The 11,720-nt window shown below is 38.2% G+C and overlaps 1 protein-coding gene across 2 annotated transcripts; it reads left to right on the top strand.

Moving 5' to 3' along the window:
* The first annotated feature begins 1,827 nt into the window (after nt 1-1,827).
* On the top strand, nt 1,828-10,551 carry lhx6b (LIM homeobox 6b). 2 transcript variants are annotated; one of them, XM_085476139.1, is made up of 9 exons: nt 1,828-2,038; nt 2,666-2,796; nt 3,357-3,488; nt 3,841-3,962; nt 5,824-6,044; nt 7,202-7,302; nt 7,390-7,485; nt 8,234-8,405; nt 10,402-10,551. In XM_085476139.1, the coding sequence occupies exons 2-9, from the start codon at nt 2,794-2,796 to the stop codon at nt 10,482-10,484; spliced, it is 930 nt and encodes a 309-aa protein (XP_085332265.1). In that variant the 5' UTR covers nt 1,828-2,038; nt 2,666-2,793; the 3' UTR covers nt 10,485-10,551. The 2 variants fall into 2 exon arrangements, with proteins under 2 accessions (XP_085332265.1, XP_085332266.1); XM_085476140.1 differs by having other exon boundaries at nt 1,828-2,796; nt 5,827-6,044.
* The last annotated feature ends 1,169 nt before the right edge of the window (nt 10,552-11,720 follow it).

Raw genomic sequence — 11,720 nt, 5'->3', positions numbered from 1 at the left:
AAAGCCTCTTAAGTATCTCTGTGGAGATGCAAGCAGAATGAGGTGTGTGATCGGTGCTGGTTGTCTGTTTGTCAGTAAGATTACGTAAAAACGACCAAGCTAAATTTCATGAAACTTACAGAAGAGGTGGCGCATAGCCAAAGGAAGAAACCATAAAATGTTGGCACTGCTTCAGTTCACTTTCTTTAAAGTGGACTTGGTAGAGGATGTGCTCTGCACGTCCCTTCATTGTTCAAATGTGAAAGTAAGCATAAGAATAGGTATCTGACTACCGATGCTTTTCAATCTTTTCCACAACGAGTACAGTACTGCAGAGTCCCTTAAATTCAAGTGTTTTTGTCTGTCATTCAGTTTGATTAAATTACCTCAGAGTTGCTGAGATTCAATCAAACTTTAATATTGTCTCTAAACTACTGCCAATTGGGCCAGTAACATTATATTTAATTTCCTGTGGTATTTCTCAGCCTAAAAATGTCAGTGCAGGTGACAAACATGGCAGCAGATCAACAGAAACCATCAGTCAGGGATAAAAAAAAGTCAAGAAAGAGCTGCCTCTCTAGTTTACTAAGTAGCACTGTGATGCTGGGAAACATGTCATCAGTACTAAGTTTAAGTGTTGGAAGTAAAACTGTTATTCTAAGCAATGAGGGGCTTTCTCAGCACCAAATCATGGGTTCACTGCAAGGCGCTGTAAAAATACTGTGTAGATTATTGGATCATTTTCTATCGTTGGTATCGGTGGAGGAGAAGCATCACAAAACCCCTTCTTTGGAGGAGACCAGTGCCAAATGCTTGAGGTGAACAAAGTTATATCAGCATGTTTCTTTTCTGACAGGCAATAGAAAGGTGTCCAAGAAAGAGCTGGAGAATTACTATCCTGCAGGGTATGAGTGAAACTTTGTGGTGGGACTGTTTAAGTCTGGGGGTATTTTCTCAGTGCTTTGCTTAGACATTTTTACAAAGTCTCCTTCATCACGATCAAGTGGTCTATTCTATGATGACATCCTCCGCCTTCTGCTTTGCATTACTGCAAAACATGATTCATATTAGTGCAAACATAAGATACCCCCAAAACAGTTTTAATACAACTTGAAGAGTTGTTAACCTCACTGAACTATTTCTGGAGGAAATCATGTTTGTTAGAATATCCCCAAAATGTATGGCGTCACTTAAGTCTGTCATTAAGCAGAAGGACTTCATCTTTTCACTGAAACTTTTTAACTCACATAATAATAATACTTTTGTACCCCAACTGTATATTTTTATGAACAGTATTCACTTATTTGCTAAAGCGCTGAACATGCACTCTCTAAAAGTATGAATAGAAATCTTCTGGGGCTAATTATATGCTTTAAACTCTAAATAGACCTTAAATTTCTGTAGAGCAGCATTTCCTATATCCTATAGGATCACAAATAGATTTTTTTCCCATTCTGATAATGCAAAAAAAAGTATACCACTTAAACCATTTTAGAAAAATTAAGAGAATTTCTACATGACTAATTATTACCACTGCAGACGTCATTAAACTCCTTACGTTGCAATCAACTCTTATACATGGAAGTGTGAAATCACTTCCATGTATAAGAGCTGATTGATGAAGTGGCCTCAAAGCTGTGACCTTTATATCCAAACGAAGAAATTCAGTTAATTAGCCGGTATTCGCTGTTTTTTTTCTTTTTTTTCTTGAATTAATGCGCTAAATCTACATTTTCCTGTGAGAAAGGAGGTCTGCTGGTCCAGCGTGCAGCATCACATCCTGTCTGACTAAACTGGGTGTAAACTCCGAGTCGAGGCGGGGAGGAACGGCAGAACTGTGAGACTGTATGGGAGGGTCACTAGAGCCACTGGTTTGTCCTGCAGAGTGAATGAAGTTGGATTATTATTATTATTTTGTGTTGAATGCAGAAAAACAGAAGGAAACCCTTGGGAGAACAAAAGAAACATGGTCCCCGGAATTATTTGGATATTTTACCTGTGATGTTTTGGAAAAACTTTCATCGGACGATGTTTTCTCTGCTTTTGGGAGGTTTTCTATGTATGAAGAATATGTTTTTATGTTCCCATAGGCCCTCTCGCCTCATTTTACTGCCTCCAATATTTATACCGTAGCTGGTAATTAACATAATCTTGCATTCGTGTTAATTTCGAGGAATGAAGGACAACACGAAGTCCGGATTGCCACCCAAACGCAGATTTTTTGGCAGTTTATGAATGCAGCTGTAATCACGCAGGGGAGCCTCAAGTACTTAAATGGGTCCATCATGAGAAAGAGACAATCAAGCTCCTTTATGTCTCAAGATCAGCTGCAGTTTCGGCACATTGTCTGTTATGAATAGACCGATCTCAAATTGAGCCTCTTCACTTTGAGATTTTTCGATTTTCGATTATACGGCTATTGAAATTAGGATGTGCCGCTTTTTTCTCTCTCTTAGCTTGGTGGCTTGGTTGCCTTTTTTTTGATTGACAGATGAAATTGACACTCGGGTTGCCTCTTATCAAGCGAAGCATTTCAATCTACCGCTAATTGCAGATATAGTGCCATCCTTTCTTTTCACTGCGTTTGATTGCATGGGAATACAGCCTCCTATCGTGCACAAGAGGAATGATCGATCATATATAGTTTTTCCCCTCCTAATTGCATCAAAATTTCTTTTGTTGCCAGGGTTTAAATGCAGGAGAAACTGTTATTCCTTGTTTTGGACCGGATATAGTGTGGGTTGGGGCAGAGATGCGTAATGCGCAGAGCAAGCTCCATCTCTTCTCCAAATAGGCAGCCTTCAAGATCCGAAAATGGTGAGTCACAAACATCTGGATGAGTTTGGTTTTCAACCTTTTCATTTCTTTGTCTTTCATTCACTCTCCACATTTTATTTATTTATTTTCGTAACGGGATAGAGTTAATTTGGGGGAAGCGCAGGTTTAATCGGGAGGAGATGAAGCGTAAAGACGCCAAAACTCAGTTTATTCACTTTCCTTTTGCGGTTGGAGTTCACACATTGCAACGGTTCTGGGCTGAGATACAGATTCATGTAATTTTATGAAACTTGAAATTGCATGTTGTATACAACATATACGGGTAAATTATTAGTAAATATACACAGAAATAGTTAGCACTCACTAGCTACCAGATCGAGTTTGTTTTTTTTTTTTTTGTTGTTTTTTTTTATATCAATGTTTTTTCCTGGACTGGATCTTCATGTTGGCACCACGTCTCTGGTTAGGATTTACATATTTCACTGACGTTTTATTTTATTTTTAAATCTACAAGATGCAATGAAATTGTATTTGCTATAAAAGTGATTTATTTTATTTTATTTTAATTTATTTTATTTTATTTGGTTGTCTTTGCGCAGTCTAAATCGGAGGTGAAGAAGGAGTCTGGGGAGTCCAGCCCGTCGGAGGCCGCCTGCCTCTGCCCTCCTCCGGCGGCAAAGAACCAGTGCGCGAGCTGCGGCATGGAGATCCAAGACCGCTACCTGCTGAAGGTGCGAAATTAACCCATAATAAATCCTACAGTGAGAAGTAAGATTTGTTTTGTTTTTGTTTTCTTTATTTAAAGCGTAAGCTTCTCTTCACATCCCTGTCTTCAGGAAATCACTGATAATGACAGAAATGATCATCCTGCAAACGTTTTCTTTTCGAAAAAAATCCCAGTTAGTGTAGAATTCCACAGAAGACTGTACAGAACTGGTCAAATGCTTTTAGTTTTAGTTTTTTCTAACGCTGTTTAATTTCTAGTTGAGCATCTCGATTAAGAGAGCTATCGGAGTGTGATATATCAGTGTGTGTGTGTGTGTGTGTGTGTGTGTGTGTGTGTGTGTGTTTGAATCTACTCAGGTCAACAACCTGAACTGGCACCTGGGCTGTCTGGAGTGTTCAGTGTGCAGAGCGTCTCTGCGCCAACACAGCAGCTGCTACGTTAAAAACAAAGAAATCTACTGCAAGCTCGATTATTTCAGGTAAGAGCTCTGATGTTTTACAACGACTGTAGTTTTCCAAAGCTGCCTGTAAGAGTCTTATAAGATTTACTTAACATTTTAATATTTTTCTTAATATTTTCTTACTATTTTTTCTTAGAGCTTTTTCGACCGTTAAAAAAAATAAAAACTCCGATATGTAATTTGATAACAGTCACAGCACTGAAATGTGTTTATTTTTCTATAAGGCCCGAACTGAAACTTATTAATCATCAGTTATCGTTTATATGGGATTTATATTAAATTTGGCAATTATTGAAGAATGATGTATGATAATAAAATAACATTTAGTGAAGTGTAGGTCGCTTTTTTGCCTGGTCGATGAAAATCATTCAGAAAAATTAATACGACGATTTAACTGAGAATATCCAAAAACGTGTATTATTAATGAACAACACGGGGCAATATTTCCTCTTTACGGAAAAGAATACACAAATGAAAAATGTGTATTTCACTAAAAGCATAATGCTGATACAGATTATTTATCTTGCCATTTTTAACAGTACCCGCCTGTCTTATCATATCAATAGAAATCTACACAGCCAGACCCGTTGGGCATCTACATATCTTCAATTATTTGGGGAAAAAATACAAAAAATAATCTTTTAAAATGCTCAAAGGGTGGAAAGTTTTCCCTAAATGTTTTACATTTAATCCTTCATTTAATAGAGTAGAAAAAACTTCCCATAAAACATTATTGTGCTTATGTGATAAATTATTGCACCTAAATTAAATTAAGTTCTAGCTGTTTTTACAGCTCATTGATCTTTGCTCTCCAAGTTGATCTTTTGGTCTCACTATGATTTGGCTTCAAAGTCATAATTGGAAAAAAAACAAAAAAAAAACCAGAATAAATCACCAGTAAAACAATGTTTTTAAAATAACTTCTTGTGTTTCTATCTGCTTACTCTCATAAAACCTAATGACCAAAAGCCTCCAGAGGAAAGAGCTTGATTACCAGCCGGCTGCCCTAAATGTCCCTTTCCATTTCAGTTAGTTTTGGCCTTTTGACTATTTGAAAATTTGATAGAAAACTGGAGAAATGTGCAAAATCAACAGTTTTACTGACTGATTTTGTGGTTCTTTCTAATGGAAGCAGTGGCTATTACTTTAATTTGAACTTCTTTTTATTGACTTTTTTAAAAATTCAATCATCTTGAGATGTAGCAGTCCATTGCCACTGCCTGCTCTCCCACATTCTCTTACCCAGCATCTCACACAAATCACTCAACGATAAAGAGGACACTTATTATCTTACACTCACTTATTCTTCAGTCCAGTTACTATAAACCGTGTGACTCACAGAAATCTCTGCGTAGGACATTTAGTTTCCAGTGGTGGGAGGAATGCCTCCACCTTTCACTTTTCACGGTTCCAGTTTTCCAAAATCTCACTGGCTTTTCTTTCTGCACCAGAAATGTTCATACACTCAGTGAGATCGTGTTGAATCACTGTTTTTGTCCCAGATTGTACCTTTCAGGCTAAATGCAGACTGTATTTGGTGGAGAAGCAATTTGTATTGTGTGTGCAATGTTTAATTACCCCAAACAGAGATGTTGGATCATGCTAAGATAAGTCATGTTCAAAACCTAAAGCTTTATTGAGAGCAGATGATGCAAGATCATATCAGTAATACGACTCCTCTGCACAGATGTTACACAAAACAGTAAAACTAATTATTTCATATTTTGCTGTTCTATTTAGTCCAACAGTTTTTTTAGTCTTTCTGTGTGTTAAAAAATTTAACAAATATATAATAGTTTGGTTGGACACCAGAATATCCCTTCTTGAACTCTGTAACCTGCAGCCAGCCTTCACCTGCTCGTGCCTTTCTTCTTCACAGTAGGTTCGGCACTAAGTGCGCCCAGTGTGGCCGACAGGTGTACGCCAGTGACTGGGTGCGAAGGGCTCGGGGCAGCGTGTACCACCTGGCCTGTTTCGCCTGTTTCTCCTGCAAGAGGCAGCTGTCGACCGGGGAGGAGTTCGGCCTGGTGGAGGGCAGGGTGCTTTGCCGCAGCCACTACGACATCATGCTGGACAATCTACGCAGAGCTGCAGAGAACGGTAACCCAACCAGTGAGAGTTAATCTCACAGACACCGAAGATGAATGTCTGAGGTTGGATTACCAGCTAAAAACTCTGGGGGGAAAGTACCTGTTAGTATTTAGGCACACTAGAAATGCAGATGTTTGATGACTGATGAATGGCAAAACTTTAATCATACATGATGTCCACGTGTGCAATTCTGAGGGATTTGTTTTTTGTTAATGAAACATTTTTGTGGTTTTTGACTGTTGGTCAAACACAACAACATATAAGAAGATTTTTATTCGGTCTGCACGGCTTAATGATGGACCTTTTCTGACTTTTTGTAAACTAAACAATCTGTAATTAGAGAGAAAAAATCAGTCTTACTGATAGTTAGTCATCATCGATCCGTTTGTGGAATAAGATCACACAGGTCTTTTGGAGTGTTAATGGGTCCAAACATCGTTAAGAATCGGGCTGCAAGACTGGAGAACCAACATAGCTGACATGCTGGTTCAGTGGTTCAGATTTCGAACATATTTGTCATTAATTAAATAATTTGGAGTAAACCAAGTGGGCTTTTGAGGCCCCTGTGCAGTTATGACTTCACTTGTTTTGTAACCCAGCCTTGGTTTAAGCCAAGGAAGGAGTAGTTCAAGCTCTAAAGCTCTTCTACTTCAGTTGCTCTCAAGCTATTCAGCCCCTTTTAACAGTGATATAATGCAAATAATCAGTTGGAAGGAACGTTTTTCTTGATGTTTTTGGATTTTGGATGCACCATTTTAACTGGTGTAAAGTTTCCGAATTGCTTTTGCTTTACTTTGACTATCTAAATTCCCTCCTGTTAATTTGTTGGACTAAAATTAAGTTGCGAGGGTCTGAAAACAGAGCGAGTGTAGAGGTTAAGAGAGCCTGGAAAGAAGGAAGAGACTTTACATGAAAGACAAATAGAGGAATAATTCCTTCATTTCTCACTCTGCTGTGCTCTCAGTGATTCAAACGTATCCCATAGTGGTGTAAATACTTTGGATAGTGCGGCTGCTGGCAAGAAAACATTTTAATTATGTTACTGAGTAAATCTTCCATTTTGTGACACTGTAATAAGATTTTCTTTTCCTTTAACTCGCTTTGTGTAACTTTGCACTCTGATGACTGCATTTTAATTAGTGAATGATTACTGTGTCTATCTTAAGGCACAGGACTGACTCTGGAAGGAGCGCTACCTTCTGATCAGGACTGCCAACCAAAACCAGCCAAGAGGGCACGGACATCATTCACTGCAGAGCAGCTGCAGGTTAGCACCATTCTAATACGTGTGTGTCTACAGCACAGTGTTACTTGGCATTTCATGCCCTCTGTGTCTGGCTTTGTGTGTTTGCAGGTGATGCAGACTCAGTTTGCCCAGGACAACAACCCCGATGCTCAGACGCTGCAGAAACTGGCAGAAATGACGGGACTGAGCAGGCGAGTCATACAGGTAGGCAATGGTCAAATCTGGTGATACACTATATAGTTCAAGTTCTACTTTATATCAAACTAAAAAAAAAAGTTTTCGTGTAATATTAGCATGATAGAAAAGATCAGAAGGATGGTTTTTCTTTTTCAGGCTCCTGGAAACTGGTTAATAATCACACTTAATAACACAAAGTTGTGATTGTAACTTGATCTTTTGGGATCATAAGTTAAAGAAACTGAGGAATCAGGGTATAATATTATCTGTTTAGTATCCAGAGTTTTAAAAGGGTGATCCCATTATTCTTACATTAAAACTTCACATGCTAACAGACTCATACCTCACAATACTTTTCTTGCAATTTGCTCTGATGATGCTTTGTCTTATTATGATTTAATTTTTATCCAAACGTTTTTGATTTTAAGGGTTTCCAAAAGAAAAAGCAGACATCTTTGAGAAAGCTTTCCTTTCTTTTCACTGTTAGTGCTTTAAAAACATGACCCCTCTGGGAATGATTCCATTTCAACTCTAAGACCAATAAAACACAATTACAATTGTTGTACTTCACAGAGAAGCCAGTTTAAACACTAACACCATTAAGCTGCAGACTAAAACACTCACACATCAAACTGTTATCACCTGGCTTAGGTGAAGAAACTAATGGGGTGTGGTGAGGGGAATCTGAACCCGGGACCTGCTCGGCGTTGTTGTAGTGTTTGATCATATCCACCTGCTTTTTGCACGATCACATTATCAGTAATATTTTTTACAGGTTTGGTTTCAGAACTGCCGGGCGCGACACAAAAAGCAGCCGCCTCAGAGCAGCTTCTCTCAAAGCGCTCCGCTGTCCAGGATGCCCCCGTCGCTGCCAGAAGATATCCACTATTCACCGTTCAGCAGCCCAGACCGACCACACCTGCTGGCCCTGCATGGATACCTGGACAGTGAGTGTCAAGTCTTTAATCGTCTGCTAGTGCCATTTAATGCAGGGCCCTTTTTTCCACTGCTGGCAGGTGAACGTTCAGCTTTCAATGCTTAAATGTGACATTTTACCTCAATCTCTCTCTCTTATATCATAAACTATGCACAGGTGGAAGCCAATTTACTCAAGTCCAGCGCTTAAGTAGGAACTTGAAGCATGTAAGGAGGCTACTTCGTGCTTCCTTTAAGGAAGGAAAGTCATGAAAGATGTAATTATTTTACATGTGAAACAGATTGTGCATTAAAAATAGCAGTTTGCAGTGTTAAACCACCAGTAGTAGTTTAACAGTGATTATCATTAAATTATGTTGCATAGAGGAAGCTGTGTCATGTTATGGATCGATAATATTTGTGTCTCATTAAGTTCAGTTAACACTATTTTTAATGCAGGACTTAATTTTAACTATTACTTATTAGTGATTAGTGCAGTGATTAGTGCAGTGGATTGTTAAATGTGTCCATGTTTGATAAATAATAAGAATAAAAAGAAGAATATTTCTAGTGGTTTACGCAATCACCCACACACAAACAATTCCTGGTCTGAGACCTGGAGGAGACACAAATCACTCTGGGATCGTGCCAAATGAAATATGGGGAGCCATCCACTCTGGTGACCTCTTGTGAATAATGGCAAATTTCATGTTTGCAATATGAGTATTTACATGAGAGATAAACGGTGCTTTATTCTGGGGTGGAAGCTGAAAATTTCATAGAGTGTTGAAGCTCTAAGGGAAGCTTTAAAGTAATATGATGGAAACATTTGACTGCTAACATGGAAATTTGAAGGACTGTGAAGGAGGGATCCCCTGTCTGTTTCGTTTGTTTTTTCTCATCAGAATTTTGGTTTGATTTCTGGCAACAAAACAGAAAAATGTATTCATCAAACTTTCAGTCATTGCTGGTAAATTCCACTTGTGTTGATGGTACTTAAATGTTCACTGGAATCGCTTTGCACACAAGTTTTAAACTAGCTGAGCAAAAAACAAAACAAAAACAACTTTCTGTTCAAGCACCATGAAATAATATGTGGCTTAGAATATTGTTTATTAAACATTTGTACTAGAAAATAAGTTAAAAGAGAAAACTGTGCTAGTTTTTTAGCATTGTAAAGTAAAGAAAGTTTTTAGCCTGCACATCTTTGTGGTCACAAAGATTACTACATAAAAAATAACAAGGAGCCTAATTTCTTTCGTGTTCAACTGATTTTTAATATGTATTACTCTATTTGTGCACTGATAAGTATTTGCACCCAAAACAGCTTCGCATTTTAAAACAATGACAGACTTAAATGTTTGTTTTGAGTAAAAATAAAAAATTAAATCTTTCTGATTTTGAAATTTCTTTATATTTGCATTATGTAAAATAGAAAACAATAGCAATAATAAAGAAATAAAGTTTAGAAATAATAACATTTAGGAATTGTGATGTAAAAACTGAATGCCAAAACTCAAGTCTCAAAACATGTTGTTTACAAAAGTGTAGGTTGGGAGAAGAAAGCTATAAATAACTAATCACTCCTGGGAGGATTTTACAGTTTAAACATCCACCCACCTCATCTCCACCCAGTCCAGGTTCTTCAGACTGACCACAGGACAAATTTGCTGGTGGGTGGAAGTTATTTGTGAACAGCTTGTGCAGAACGTTGCTGGTGACAAAACCAGCAACATTCACTGTACACTATGTAGGTATTTCATAGGTACAGATTACATCCAGTGAAGTTACACTTTTATAAAAATGCTGTAATAGTACAAGGTGTGCTTTATGGGTTTTAACACCCTATATGGGAATATTTTGTGATTTTGAAGTATTCACATTCACTCTGAGCCTTCTTCTCTGTGGTTTATCTCATTATTTTGATGCTTTAAGTATTTATGTCAGTCATCAGTAGCATATTTCTTCATTATAATAACGTGGTCCTGTTGCTTGCCAAGCTCATGTTGTTTCTCTTTCTTTGTGCAGCTCATCCCTTCTCTGTCCTCGCTGCTCCGGGCCACTTGACCCACCCGTCCATCTCTTTACCACAGCTTCCCATCAGCCGCTGACTTGCTGTGTCTACTTTTCCACCGTCGACACTCTGATGATGTTGTGGAGGGAAAAAAAATCCTTTGGGACGCCCTGTCAGCAATTTGCTCCGTTTGGAAGTCAAGTCCTCGGGTGACGGCAGGACCGCGTTTTTTAATCAGTCGGGTTTCTCATTGTGAGACTGCTGAGTAAACTGTGGTGAAGCCTTCAGGCTAACACAGGAGTAACTTTTTAATTTTGTCTTGTTTTTTTTTTTTATATAATGCAGAAGACCACTTTTATTTTATTTTCCTTTTTTTTCCACGGGACATGAAACATTGCATCAAGTTGGAAATGGTTTTCACTTTCAAACAAGATATTTTAATTGCTCCAACATGAGCTTAAAGAAAAGAAGAAAAGAGGAGTGGTTGTAGCAGTGTTACAGTAAAACCTCAGCATTTTTCTTTTTTACATTTTGTACTGGTGATGAGCACATTTGCAGCTTTATTGTTGTTTGTTGTTGTATTGTTGTCAGAAAATGGAAACTCTTATTTATTCAGAGCAAAACTTCACTTTTAAAAACGCACTTTTGAATGTGTCTTGAAATGGAAAAATTCAGTTACTGTACATTGTAAATACGGTCATGGTTTAATAAAATGTATCAGATCCCTTATGAAGGTTTTAGTGTTTGAATAATAGACAATCAGGCTGACTTGAAGAGCAAGGAGTAAAGTGTTTATACGTGTGTGTGTGTGTGTGTGTGTGTGTGTGTGTGTGTGTGTGTGTGTGTGTGTGTGTGTGTGTGTGTGTGTGTGCGTGCGTGTGTGTGTGTGTGTGTGGTTGAAAATGCAACAGCTTCTCGAAGATGGAGTAGAAAAATGTGATATTGTATGAGGACACTATTTTTACACTCAAAACCACTAAATCTAAAGGTCACCTGTCAGAGGCTAAGTACCTAAAGTAACCTGTTATTAAGAGCAATATCCCACGACAAACCTGCACATCATCTCCAATTTACATGCTGTACTTTACAGGAATTGTGATCAATCCCACTGCGAAAACGATTATAACCGTTTTCACTCAAAGCGTGGCCATCGATTGGGCAGTTTGTCGGCTTTTATGAGCTCTTCTAGCACAGATTATCTACAGCTGTTATACTGATTGACAGCACTTAAGGCGCCGTGATTGGCAAAGAGTGAATGGGATACTTCGAGCTAAAGCATATCGTTACATGTGTATTTTTCCAAACCGGATCAATGTGGGGGCTTTTTAACAGC

Source organism: Copadichromis virginalis, linkage group LG12 (assembly GCF_057382275.1).
Source record: "Copadichromis virginalis isolate Kocher_CV1m ecotype Utaka linkage group LG12, C_Virginalis_male_GT1.1, whole genome shotgun sequence".
Taxonomy (NCBI): Eukaryota; Metazoa; Chordata; class Actinopteri; order Cichliformes; family Cichlidae; genus Copadichromis; species Copadichromis virginalis.
The sequence above is the reverse complement of the archived record's forward strand: the minus strand, read 5'-3'. Positions and strand labels throughout refer to the sequence as shown.

Bases quoted from the DNA above. Each gene is read 5' to 3' on its own strand.
- lhx6b (XM_085476139.1), top strand. The intron at 3,963-5,823 runs GTAAGAGCTCTG...TCTTCTTCACAG, and splicing joins TGCAAGCTCGATTATTTCAG to TAGGTTCGGCACTAAGTGCG. The intron at 7,486-8,233 runs GTAGGCAATGGT...TATTTTTTACAG, and splicing joins TGAGCAGGCGAGTCATACAG to GTTTGGTTTCAGAACTGCCG.